Source organism: Stigmatopora nigra, chromosome 12 (genome assembly GCF_051989575.1).
Source record: "Stigmatopora nigra isolate UIUO_SnigA chromosome 12, RoL_Snig_1.1, whole genome shotgun sequence".
In the NCBI taxonomy this organism is placed as follows: domain Eukaryota; kingdom Metazoa; phylum Chordata; class Actinopteri; order Syngnathiformes; family Syngnathidae; genus Stigmatopora; species Stigmatopora nigra.
Genome location: NC_135519.1, coordinates 7,338,944 through 7,352,442, shown reverse-complemented (window position 1 = coordinate 7,352,442; position 13,499 = coordinate 7,338,944). Strand labels below are relative to the sequence as shown.

General features: G+C 37.4%; 1 protein-coding gene and 1 long non-coding RNA gene across 8 annotated transcripts in view; one reads left to right on the top strand and one right to left on the bottom strand.

The window, feature by feature from the left end:
• The window catches only part of rims1a (regulating synaptic membrane exocytosis 1a), a 31,211-nt gene that overhangs the window by 12,687 nt on the left and 5,025 nt on the right, over positions 1-13,499 (top strand). Inside the window, exons 7-26 of one of the 7 annotated variants that reach the window (XM_077730389.1) lie at positions 630-670; positions 865-978; positions 1,094-1,193; positions 1,427-1,550; positions 2,484-2,530; positions 3,325-3,440; positions 3,520-3,650; positions 3,804-3,975; positions 4,370-4,523; positions 4,741-4,794; positions 6,313-6,475; positions 6,881-6,985; positions 7,425-7,484; positions 8,262-8,351; positions 9,243-9,326; positions 10,548-10,657; positions 10,846-10,964; positions 11,605-11,765; positions 11,893-12,107; positions 12,530-12,562. In XM_077730389.1, coding sequence (XP_077586515.1) covers positions 630-670; positions 865-978; positions 1,094-1,193; positions 1,427-1,550; positions 2,484-2,530; positions 3,325-3,440; positions 3,520-3,650; positions 3,804-3,975; positions 4,370-4,523; positions 4,741-4,794; positions 6,313-6,475; positions 6,881-6,985; positions 7,425-7,484; positions 8,262-8,351; positions 9,243-9,326; positions 10,548-10,657; positions 10,846-10,964; positions 11,605-11,765; positions 11,893-12,107; positions 12,530-12,562 — 2,193 coding nt within the window. Of the gene's footprint in view, positions 1-629; positions 671-864; positions 979-1,093; positions 1,194-1,426; positions 1,551-2,483; positions 2,531-3,324; positions 3,441-3,519; positions 3,651-3,803; positions 3,976-4,369; positions 4,524-4,740; positions 4,795-5,758; positions 6,476-6,880; positions 6,986-7,424; positions 7,485-8,261; positions 8,352-9,242; positions 9,327-10,547; positions 10,658-10,845; positions 10,965-11,604; positions 11,766-11,892; positions 12,108-12,529; positions 12,563-13,499 lie in introns of those variants that run through there. The other 6 variants (XM_077730383.1, XM_077730384.1, XM_077730385.1 and 3 more) reach the window with 6 other exon arrangements.
• On the bottom strand, positions 6,079-13,104 carry LOC144205798 (uncharacterized). The gene is made up of 3 exons (XR_013328229.1): positions 13,018-13,104; positions 10,804-10,946; positions 6,079-6,465 (listed from the first exon to the last, which is right to left on the bottom strand). It is a non-coding gene; the product is annotated as an uncharacterized LOC144205798 (long non-coding RNA).

Here is a 13,499-nt window from a genome sequence, read left to right as displayed (position 1 = left end):
TTGCTGGCAGCTGATAGGAACGCGGGCTTTTAAATCATTTGCCTTTTTAGAATCATTGTGAGGTCACAATGGAAACATTCACTCACACTCGAATATGCTGCCGGGCCTTATATGCACACTATAGTGTCTGCTACAAAAAAAAAAAAAAAAAAAATCATCCTACCAAATACTGAGAAGCAAAAGTTGCCATACTAATGTGACTTTCCCCTCCAGGGCATATATAACTGTTTGTGCTGTATGATATGATATCTCGAAAAAGATTTCTATGGAGATTTTTAGTACCATCCAGACCATTTATGACTGTAAACATAGTATTTTTTTTACCAGTTTTCACAAACACAAAATGATATTCATGCATGAGTTCGGAAACTGAGTACTTGGTTTGCTTTAGGATTACATAATGTCACTATATAAAGTTGTCACAACCCATTTAGCTCATTGTGTGCCTGCTCTTAGGGATGCTTGACTCTGTTTTACTCTAATTTTACGTCATGTCATAACAATGGGGTTGAAGCTCTGCACACATTTCCTCAACGCCAATGTGTGAAGAAGAGTACAGCTTGAAGGAACACATTTATCTTTGCTGGAAATACTAGATTGAATTTTAATATAGTGTATTTGGTTTGCAGGTGATTGGGAGTGCTACCCTCATGACCCAACTGTTTGGCATGTAAGTATTTTTAAACTCAATTTTATTTCTGCAGAATTTCGTCAGCAACTGCGACGTCAAACAAACATAGCTGTAATATAGTTTTCATTTATCCGTTGCAGACTTTTTTTGGATCGGTCATTCATTAGAAGCCAATGTGTTAATGTAAACACTTTTACAAGTCTCAGCAGTTCTATTTTTTGTTGTTGTTGCAGCATCCTGTAACCTGGCAACCATCCAAAGAGGGTGACCATCTGATCGGCAGAATAACCCTCAGTAAGAGGAGCACAACCATGCCTAAAGAAGCGGGGGCTCTCTTGGGATTAAAGGTCAGATTGGCATTGAAAAAAATCACAGCAAATGCACATTACAAATTTAAAGAATATGGTTTTCAAAATTGATTCCTACATTTTTTTACTTATGGATTTTTATATCTCTTTGTAGGTGGTTGGCGGTAGAATAACAGAGTCAGGAAGATTAGGTGCCTTCATCACCAAGGTCAAAAAAGGCAGCTTGGCTGATGTGGTGGGACATTTAAGAGCAGGTATATTGATCCTTCAATAGTCCTCAAAAACGCAACTGAAGCCTCAATATTCATATGTTTTTACCCATAACAAACCTTCTGAGGTTAAGCAACGAAGGCTTGATATTGGTGTAAGATTTTTGAGAAGTAAAATAGGCTCTCCTATGTTGATTGCATGAGACTAACCATCCAATGCTAATTCTATATTGACTGTATAACTTTGACACAAAATAATGCATAGCATCCCATTTCAGGGGATGAAGTTTTGCAGTGGAATGGGAAACTATTACCAGGAGCCACCATGAAGGAAGTTTACAATATCATCCTTGAATCTCAAGCTGAGCCCCAAGTTGAGCTAGTTGTATCCCGTCCTATTGGGTAAGTTATTTTTCTAAAACAATGTGATTTTTTTTTTTTTGAAGGCTGCATCTCAGAATGTTTGAAAAGTGTGATTATTTACAGTGAAATATATTTACTTTGTTTTGGGATCCAAGTTAAATGTGATAATTTCTCTCCAAACAATCACAAAGGGTGTATAGAAAATTTAAGTAAGTAATATTGTCATTTCATTAGGACATTTGAATCCTTCGTGTTCATGGAAATATAGTTCATACTGATAGTGCCATTTTGCATCCTGGTAAAAGAGCAGGTCTTCTTTTAGATGATCTGTTGAATAATTAATTACCTGTCTCAAATATATATTGTTAATTAAAAAAGATGCATGCCTGCCTAGTTAGCTGGGATAGTCTCCAGCACCCCCAGCCATTTCGTGAGTGGAAGCAGCGTTTGAGACGAAAAAATTAATAAAAAGGATGCAAAATTGGAATTGTCCATCAAAGTATTATTATATTCCTCACACCAAATACTTCTACATTTCGTGGAGAAATCATGTACATAATGCTATTAATGTTCCAAACTTTGCTACCCCGCTGTTTGGAATTCTGGCTGCTGTATGTTTATTTAACCACGCTTATTCATTTTATCCACTTAGAACCAAATAATTATCAGTAGGTCATTCAAAAAAACAATGCTTGACTTATTCACCAGGGACCAAAGTGTATAACGTAAATTCAACTTCAAGCCATAACATTATAAAATATGCTTATATCCTCAAATCACCATGCTTGTTTGCTTTTCCATATTTCCAACTGTATGATATTTTAGCTTGACCATCTACTGCAGATTAACAGTCAAAGTACAACTGTATGTTTGAATTGTGCTTGTAAGCTTGTGCATCCACATTATTAACTCTGATAACTTAAATTTAGCAAGATTTAAATATGTAAATGATGCTTTCTTTTTCTTTTTCAGTGATATCCCAAGAATCCCAGACACATCCCATCCTCCATTAGAATCTAGTATGTATAGTTTTACACTTTTACTTAATCCATTCACGGATGCCCATAAAAAATCATCATAAGAAAATGCTGGTTAAATTCCAATTTGAATTATGGTTGTTCCCTGAAGTTGAAAAAATCTTATTATCATTCTTATTAAACTAAAGTTATTCGGTTTACCTGCCCCTACAGAATGCGATATATTTTTATGTTCTTACGACATGAACAATTACTCTCTTATTTATTTTGGACCGCTTGAAATAACACAGGACCCTTCAGACCGTTTTCACAAGCTACTTCATCTAAATAGAGAAGATGCAGTACTGTCCATTAAAATAACGAACACTCAAGATACTCTGCATGCATTGTTTAATTAATGCCAAATACATCTCTGAAGCTAAAAACTTTAATGCAAATAAACTATTTTATTTGTCAAACAGAACAGCACTTAATCTTGACATTTTCTGCCATAAAAGGTGCACATTACAACCTTTAAATCCCCATTGCAATTTCATCAAATATAATTGGTTTGTGAACTTAGTGGAACATTTAGTAGCTAAAAGTAAGCTTAAAACTGCCTTCAGGGAACAACAGGAGGGGAAAAAAATAATATTATAATAATATTATTAATATCAAACTGTCACTGCATTCTCACAAAAAATTAAACAAGGCATATATGAGATTAGGCATTGTGCACTTTATAGTTTTAGATACAAAAACAAAATGTGTCAAATTAAGTAAGTTATATAAGATGAAAAATATCTTATCTGTTGGCCAACTATAATGATGTTCAGTTTTTTTATTCCACTTCATAGCAGGTTCAAGTTCCTTTGAGTCACAGAAGATGGAGAGACCATCTATAAATCTCCTATCTCCCACTAGTCCCAGAACAATTCTAGACGCCCAACAGCTTATGCCAGGAAAACTTTCGGTGAGCGTATATGTACTTGTATTCAACCATTCCGACTACACATTGCAAAGTCACTAGACCAAATGTGTTTATCCTGCAGGTGAAGCTGTGGTACGACAAAGCAGATCATCAACTAATAGTCAATGTGCTTCAAGCAGTAGAGCTATCACTTCGGCCTGATGGGCGGCCCAGAAGCCCATACGTCAAAATGTACTTCCTCCCTGATCGCAGGTACAGCTATCAAATGTTATAGTAAGAAATGTTGTGCGAGCCTTTGAACTAGTTATTTAAATCACTATGAGGGTTCCACAATGTTCTTAAAAGCACAATGCTCCATGGAAACGATTGTTTTTTTGTTGGTATATTTGGATCTTTTTAAAATAGTGACAAGAGTAAACGCAGGACAAAAGCAGTAAAGAAGACCTGTGAACCCAAGTGGAATCAAACATTCGTCTACACTCACATCCATCGTCGGGATTTCCGCAACCATATGCTGGAACTGACAGTGTGGGATCAACCCAGGTCACCAGAGGAGGATAGCATCTTTATGGGAGAAGTAATAAAAACACAAATACACTGACACTACTAGGGATGTTCCGATCACATATTTTTGAAACCGACTCTAAGTCTGAGTCACCCGATATTGAGAATCTGCCAATACCAAGTCGCATTATGATACCCTGGCAATATATAAAGGAAAAAATTAAAAACCCATCTTTTTCACCCAATTACCATCCGTTAAAAGTTTTTTGATCGTGTCTGATTTCCGATCATAACATTAGATCAGGGACATCCCTAAACATTATTATTTGCCTGTATTCTTTTATGTCAGCATGTAGAATAGATGTGAGATGTTTATGGACAGTTGTTATTGAACTTATTCAATGTAAAACACCCACATTTACACAATTAATGATATATAATTTCGAGTGAAAACCTTGCCTTGATAGATCCTTATAGAGCTGGAGACAGCCTTGCTGGATGACAAGCCACACTGGTATCCTCTCCAAACACATGACATCTCATCCATACCGCTCCCCCGACCCTCACCATATCTGCCTCGTCGACACATACATACAGACAACCCTGGCCGGAAGCTACAGCGTAAGTAGTATTGTTGTTTCTATACCTGTACTTGCGTCGTTGTAAGTTTTTATGATTATTATGTCTTATTATTATACTCCGTCAAATGTTTTGTGTGTATCTGTATTATATACTGTCTGTCGATGTTAATGTTTAACTTTTAAATTTCCTCCCTTAATACTTTGTGTGCAACAATATGTGCATGCCCATTTGTGTTTGTGTGCCTTTGTGTATGTAGGTTCTCAGCGTGTAACAGAGCCTGAATTTGAGGGTACAGCAGTAGTTTCTAAAGGTGGGTGGGGATTGTTTCCTCATACTATGAAATGTTTTGACTTTTTTTTATTGGAATGAAATGTCACACAATTTTATGGCACATAAATTGGGCACACAACTAAATAGACTGCAATGTTGTAGACTGTATGCTGATCCTGCCTAACATTTACGTTCATAGTGTAGTTAAGTCTTTTAATTTTTACTCTTACTTTTCATCCCTCTGCTGTGATTGGAAATTAGTTTATCACTAGTAGAGGTCCAATTCATTTGAAATTCAAAAGGATTGGGCGTTTTTTTCTGTTGTCAATGGCTGCCATTGAGTAAAACAAAAATATAATTTTATATATATATATATATATATATGTTTTTTCAATGTTTTGAAGTTACGATAAATTTATATTTGGACAAAGGATGCTAAATGTAATAACTTGGTCTTGGTATTTGCTTGTTTTCGTTTTGTCTTGCCTTTAACCCACAAAAGTCTTGGTCTTGTGCGTCCTGGTCTCGAAATAGTTTTGGTCTCAAGCACAACACTACTATGTAATAGTAGTATAATTACGGTTTGTTGACTGCTTGAACAGTATACACTAAAAACTACACTATATAAATCATGATAACTGTCTACCTTACTATGGTGATGGTCCAATGATCAAAGGATATGCCAGTATATTCCTGTACATCTGTCCAGATATTTGAAGTGATGAGAGTAGCTATGTGAAATATATCATCATATCACATTTGTATTGTGGTTATGGTTAAAAATTGAGATTGAGTGAAATAGGAATGGATATTTTACCTGGGAGCAATTTGATCGGAATAGTACAAGATTTGTTCATTAATGTGATGAAAAAAACTTACCATCATGTACTCACCTTCCAAATTTCTCTGAAAAGTTCCCTGTTTTTTTTTCTTTTCTTTTTTGGGAACACCTTAGATCAACTCCTTCCCATAGGGAATTGTGAACATAACTGTTTTGTAAAACAAACCATCTGGTGTGCCTAGTTAGTTCTAAATGGGAAGGAAAAATGCTAAACCCGCTCAAAGAGAAACTAGTGGACCACTGCTGGCTTTGAGGTATTTCATTGTTGGAAATGAAGCCAGGGACCTTGGGATCAAAACAAAGCCCATCAAGGATGCACATATGCCTTCAAGGCTGATCACTCTTTTGATTTCCATTTTTATCTCTCGACAATGTTCTGCTGCAAAAACAAATGATTTAAAAATATATATATTTAAAACAACTGGGGAAAATGGCACTCAAAGTTCTATTGGGCGTTGTAGTTTTGCTGCAAACTATCGAGAGATGATAAAAGAGAGCAATTAGATATATCAGATTCTTATATCTGGATCTGATTCACTTGTATGTACTGTAGATACTGTAATAAGTACCAGTCTACAACATTACCAGTTCCCCCTGCTTTGCCCGTGTAGTAAATTTTACTCTATAATTGCAAGATGAAAAATAATCGATTCCCATTTTTTTTTGAATAATGTTCATTTACTCACCAATTGTGTCATCATTATTGATATCCAGCAGCTGAGGGACGTGGTAGAGATCGGCAACGAGAGCCAACGTCCACTCTGGAGGTGCCTGATCGGCAAAGGACCCCCTCACATCATATACGTTCCCGCTCAGTATCCCCCCACCGTGAGGATAAGGGATGTATGCGGTCCCGACCAGCCAACGTTCCTGCACAGCGGTGAGAAGATGATTAACGATCATGTTTTTTTTTTTTTTTTGCATTCTGTTCCTATATATATATAGGAGTGATGGATAAAAAGTTAATTGAATTTGAAAAAAAAAACATTTTTTTTCCTCCCTCACTATATCCTAAAAGTGTTAAATCGAGGGCTTAAGGTTGAGGTCATTTTATAAGTGAGGCAAAGTCTGTGGTGCATGACAGTGTGAGAAAGGAGTAAAGCAACAAACTGAGCCCATCTCCTAATGAAATGGCCAACTACTCCGCAAATTATTGTGCTGCCATCTCTGCTTTTACAGTATTAGCTAAATGATCCAAGCAAAGTATTGTCTGCAATATTACTTGACCAAAACAGCGACTTAACTTATTTTCATGTTTTTTTTATACATTCATTATTACTTTCAGGAGCTTGGACGATGAGCTATCACACTCAAGGCATTCTCGTTCTCCAACCCGCTACTATGACTCTGGTAGAGTTCACCACAGAGATCAGCAATACCTTGATGATAGGTACTCTTCTTGAATTTATATTGTGATACTTGTATCTGGAGCAATCCTGACTGCCTTAATGTATATGCCGTGTTAGGAAATGGCAAAGCACTGGAATGTGTGGCGCGAGTGAATGTCACTGCTGGTGAAAGTTTGGTTTTATTAGTATTTTGTCTCGCTGTTTTGTTATTGTTGGGTTTCTTTGCACTTTTGATAAGCAAATGTATACTTTTAAATTGTTGGCTTAACTCTTGACCATGGTGCAGTGTAGAAGGCCACTCATTAGTTGTTTGTAAAGCTTTACACTGTAATGTGTTTTTAGTGAATGTGTGTGTTGGTCTGTGTGTTTGTGTACAGCGTCCTCTCATTCCAATTCACTCGATTCTCCCTTTGCTCTCTTGTCTTGGTATTTTTTGTCGTTGATTTCCTCGTGTGTCATCCGTTCCCATGGTTACCACAGCGCGGTCATCATGATCCACCAATCAATGCGAGGCAAAAGTGCTGAGTGCATCCACTTCAGGTAACTTGTTCACTCATGTCATATTCCATATTTTCTGTTTCTAGGTGTGTGTGTTTCGGATTCACAATGTGTACGGTGGTTTTTCCATAAAAAGTCCCTTTAGGTTTTAAGGTATCATTTGGAATTACTGAATCTCACCAAGATCAGTATCCTTTTCTGAATGAAAAGAAGTAGAATTTAGCAGTTATAGTCGAACATAGTCGTATTCAATATGATATTAACCTGAAACAACAATATCACAGGCAGAAAAAAAGGACACAGTAATTGCAAATAACCATCAGTATATAGTAGAAATTCTGTCAGAAAAGTTGCCCATTAATAATGGTGATTATTATTATTATTATGTTGCAAAACACTGATTTGAAATCGGTAATGTGTTAACACACTGTTTTGCAATGCCCCATGTTATCCACAAGAGAGCACTCCTGTACGACTCTTGTCATTTTAGTCTGAGTGACTAAAATATTGTTTTACAGTACTATTCTTTTTTCCTCTTTGTTACTTTTTACTGAAATAATAAGAATAACCAACAGACAATGTTTACCTACTTTTAGTCAAATCAATATTTCCATCCATCCATCCACATGACATCATTTTGCCTTGAACCCAGGCATGTGCTACTACCTAGATTTACCATTTTGTCCCTCCAACCAGACTTTTGTTTTTTCAAGTTAACTTTGTGTTTGTCCATTGTTTTTCTCTTTGTGGTTGACTTCCTGTCTCTCCTCTCCATCTTCCTCTCCCATTGGATGGTATGTTGTGCTGTGATGCCTCTAGTGATCTTCAGCCGTCTCTGGAAAGAGTTAGGAGTGCTAGCACCAACTGTCTGACTCCAGATAATCATGTCCCCTCACCTGAGTTGGAAAGGTACCATGCTTTGTATCCACCATCCTCCTATAGTTTTGCACTAATCTTTGGCATTGCTCCCTTGCACTCCTCTGATTTAATTAAAAAAGCACCAACTAGTATATAGTATATATTTTGCTTGACCCACACTAAACTTTATTCCTTAAATGATTTAAATGATTCTGTTAAATAACTGCAACTGGTAAAATTCTATTTGAGGCACACCTTTTGCTCTGCCACACTTCACCAGTCCCACACTTCTTCGTACTTATGTCCTCTCAATTCAGTTTTCAGCAGAGGTTGACATGAAGTAATTTAGGTTTTCTGCACTCTGTCACCATAACCAGTATAATCTCTCTGCTTTTGGAGACTGAATTGCGCATCTTGACTGTATTGCCACAATCAACATAATCTTCATGTCAAGTATCCACAGTGTTAACTCGGATGTTTCATGTTTACATCATAACCATGTATTGAGTGCCTCATCCCGCAGTATAAAAGATGAACAATAGTTGAGTGCTAGTGGTGTTTCAAAGTAGTAAAATAGAAATATTCCACAAACTGATCTGAAAAGTGATGTAAATGAAGTTTAATCACTACAATATTATGCTGTACCCACCCTTGTGTTTTTCAAAAGATTAAAAAATTATGCCTTTTAACATCAATGCAAGCAACAAGGATTTGTAAAATATTAAATATAGTCTTAAATTAATATATGCAATAATCTTCCACCAACCTCTACCTATGACACTTTATGGGACTCCTTTTTTTGTTTGATTCTATTTTAAGTGCTAGTGGCGTGGCAAAATTCCATTAGATAGATGGCACTCTATATTTAGAAATACAAATATTAGGCAAAAACTATAATCCATTTTTTCAGTCAAGTTATATTTTTCCCTGTGTACGTCATAGAAAATCAATGTCCAATTCACTGCCCCGGAGACGTCCTCCCAGTCCCAGGATTTTTATCCAGCATGCTTCCCCCGAAGATGACAGGTATCCTGTTGTGGACACGTGGCCTCTGTTTTTGACTCTTGAGCCTTGATACCACTGAGTACCAATACAAAGCAATTGATATCCTGCTAATTTATCAGCTACATATTTATTTCACCCACCATTATTCTGTTTTTATCTTTCAAATTTCAACATCTGGGTTCAAGTCAATTTTCTCCAGGAGTAATCAGGTGTCAAGATGTACCTGTGTGTAAGAGTGTTTGTGTATTTGAACTCATAGGATGAGATTATGCTATTATTTTGCAGGCTCTCTCTTATGCTAAATCTCAGGTACTCTGTGGTTATGACTTTGACACAGTGACTGTGGCATACAAAGTGGAACTTGTTAGAATTGCAAGTCAGTAAAATGACAAGTTCCACACTGATTGTCACTCACATTGTGCAAAAGTTGTGCTTTTGTGTGTGTTTCTGGTCTCTTTGCCAATATTGGTGGTCGTTGATCACATTTCTGGTTGTGGACATTGTGGATATTGTCTTGCTGGGTTTGTATTGTTCCCTCCCCTTCTAATCTTCTGTTAGCACTATTTTTCGAACTTGTAGTACAGCTTGGGCTGCTTTGGTGTTAAATGCTGCACTGTTGCATTTGCTTCTTGCAATGATAAATCATTTTTCTGTTTAGTTGTTGGTCTTGTTGTGAGAATTGCATTTGCAGCTTCTATGTGCTTTTTGTCTAAGACCTAGTGGGCAGTTTGGTTTCGAACTCTGTATGGCACTAAGTGTAGAGATGGGTCATCATCATGATGGTCATTGATAAACTAGCCCATTCAAGCTGATTAGACTGGTCAACTACATGGAACAAATTAATTTTTCACTGTACTACAATGAAGTTGTTTGACACCATGTTGTATTTTATTTTGACAAATTAATCCCAAACCTTTTCACTATTACTTACTTTTCAATGTTTTTGTCTGCTTTGTATACGCTCTGTCTGTCACATAGTGGCTGTACACTACTGTAAACAATTCAGTGTTATATTTTTCCTCAATTTTATGACCAATCACCTCTTGCTTTCCCTACAACTTATGTGTTTCCCCACTTCTTCCCTCAATGTTTTGTTGTTATTGTTTCAAGTGATATTTAGTATACTTTTTTTTAAACGAGTGTTCAATTTTCCAGAGCAAGATGTTTTAGATTCAGTGTATTTTGTTGCCTCTCAAATGATCTCTTCCTCTGTTCCCCCTTTTATCTGTAATTTAATAATAGGGGCCACCACCAAGGTGCTACACCTCTATCCTCTTCACTGGCATCCTCTTCATCTCGTAAAGTGAGGCAGCTCCCACAACTCCCCCCCAAGAGCAACAGTGTAGAACAAGGTATACAGTAACATGTTTATGCATGCCTTCTACCAAATGGTATATGGTCTAGTAGCACAGACCAAATAAGAAATGACCAGTTAGAATGGCAAAAATAATGTCATAAAATCCATCTGGTAGACATCTTGCACAATACAAAAGCTCACCTCAGTGATCTAATTTTAGACTTTTGTTGTGCTTGTGTCCAGCCCTGGTAGCAGAGGAGCGAGTCCGTCAACTCCAAATGAGAGTTCACTCAAACCGGATGTCAGCTGCCAGTAGCTCCAGCCAGCAGGACCTGGATAGAGCCCTAAAGAACAAACGAGAGGTGGGTTTGAAGTTTTCTTGGCAGGTGCAGGTTTACGTGAGTTGGCCTAAGGTTTATTATTATATGACTAGGGATACTGTAGGATATACACAGGTATGAAAATGTGCAGTTTAAAAATTGACTGAGTTTAGGCCCTAAACACTACAATTGTGAATGAATCAGATGTTAATTAAAACTAAATTGTTAAACCTAAAATTATTGAAAACAGAAGAAACATTTTGGTTATAGATCCCAATAATGATGTCACACTAAAGTTATTTTTAAATGTCAGAATATTTGAATCATTGCCTACCACTGACAATGATAGATGTCCAATTCTATTTTTAAAACAGAGGACTATCTGTGAGTGCTCATCTTTCAATAGATTGGACGTCTGGCTTCGTCACTAGCAACTAATGAATTAAACGGGTTCCATACAAAGGTTTAACACTACCCTGGACAGCCATAACATATGGGAAGTTCACTGATTATTCCAAAAAGTTAGAACTGTGTCACTCATCCATTTTTGAGCACACAGTGACAGCCATGCATTCCCACACATATTCATTCTCACCTAAGGGTATTCAATAATGATGGAATGAATTTCATTCTGTTAACCACTACACACTATCATCATTTGTATGATGTATCTTTACTGTAGCTCTTCAAGGACCACAGGGCGAGTAGTGAGAATGCCTCCCATAAGTCATCAGACAGTGATGTCAGTGACGTATCAGCCATCTCTCGAACCAGCAGTGCCTCCCGGATTAGTAGCACCAGCTACATGTCCATCCAGTCAGAGAGACCCAGAGGACGCTTCAGGTACATACATTATACAAAGCGTCTTCTTTTCAAGCATCTGTTGCCCGTCACTTTTATGACGCTTGCCTCTGTGGATAATTCATTCTTGCAATTGTCTGATGTGATGGATTTTGTAAAAATCAATCAGTCGAGCCATGCGTGCGACGGGTCGCCACATCATGAAGAGCACCAGTGTGAGTGGCGAGATATATGGCATGGAACATGCAGATGGCAGCCAATCTGACACCGCCCTGGGGAGCTTGGGAAGTGGGATCAAAAAGCGACGTTCCAGCCTCAGCCAACGTGTTGTTGCCATTCTGCCATCGAGGCGGAGTCGGAGTACCTCGCAACTCAGCCAGACAGGTCAGAGACAACCCCAAAACATCTTTAACCAACAGTCCAAAATTGGTGCTTAAGTCCTGCGTACCTGTTATTTATCTGTCTTTATTTAGTTTGTACAGTTTTTTGGTGTTTTCTGTTGCTTTTACTCTCAATATATTATTACAGTTGTATCAATACTGATACTTTGTAGTGTAAACTTTCCTAACAAGACCACACCGATGATGCATGCAGGTTTAAAATATTCTTCAATAGAACACATTAGTACCGGCCACTAACATCTTCCACGGCCCGTGATGCGCTCTGTTCTCTTACATTCGTGCACTACATATACTATACCTGTTGTCTTTAGAATGTAAGACGAGCAAACATTCAAGCACGTTTATCTGTGTTTTTAGTGCTTTGGTTTTAGTGGTTGTTTATTTGTTTTGTATGTGTTATTTCAGAGGCGGCTGGTAAGGTGGTGGACAGACAGAAAGGTAAACAAATTAGACAGAGAGTGTAGAATTAAATAGAGAATCTCATTAGACCAGGCTTTCATTTCAAACTATTCCACAGAATGTAGCTTTTCATGATGAGCAAATCTTTCCACAATACTAGTGTCCTGCAAGTGCACTCAACTTTTTCACCTATGTATGTGCCTTTTTCACCTCTGCAAAACCATCCCCTCCCTGGTATTAACTGTCAAGAGGCAGTTCAAGTCTATTTTTACACCTATTTCAAACATGAGCTATAGAAGTGCAAACTTTTGACCATTTTGACCCATTTAAGAGCACCTTTGTTGAATGATATTTCACCCATTTCATTATATGCAGCTGTGTATGATGACAATATATATTTTTAATTTTATATAAAGGCATAACATCTCATTAGACTAGGCTTTCATTTCAAACTATTACAGAAAATATTGGTTTTCATAAAGAGCAAAGCTTACCACAATACTAGTGTCCTGCAAGTGCAATCAGTGGATCGGCTTCAGGTGCTTCTTTGGCCCAACCCCTGTTGCTTGATGGCAAAAAAAAAAAAAACGCCCACACCATCCCAACCCCCATCAATTCAACTTTTTCACCTATGCAAAACCATCCCATGCCTGGTATAAACTGTCAAAAGCCAGTTTAAGACTTTTTTTTTTACCTATTTCAAACGTGGGCTATCAAAGTGCAAAGTTCAAACCCACCCACCCATACCAACCCCCACACCATCCCCCCACACCAGGAGTAGGGAACCTATGGCTCGGGAGCCACATGAAAGTGATAAAATGACTGCAAAATTTCATGTATTTTAACTTTGAAATAGTGAATATGGCTCATAATTAATAACTTTTGAAAATAGGAATTGTTTTAGGCTCTCTCTTTCAAAAAGGTTCCCGACCCCTGTCATAGAGGGTCCTATTATCAAGCTTGCTGAACATATCCT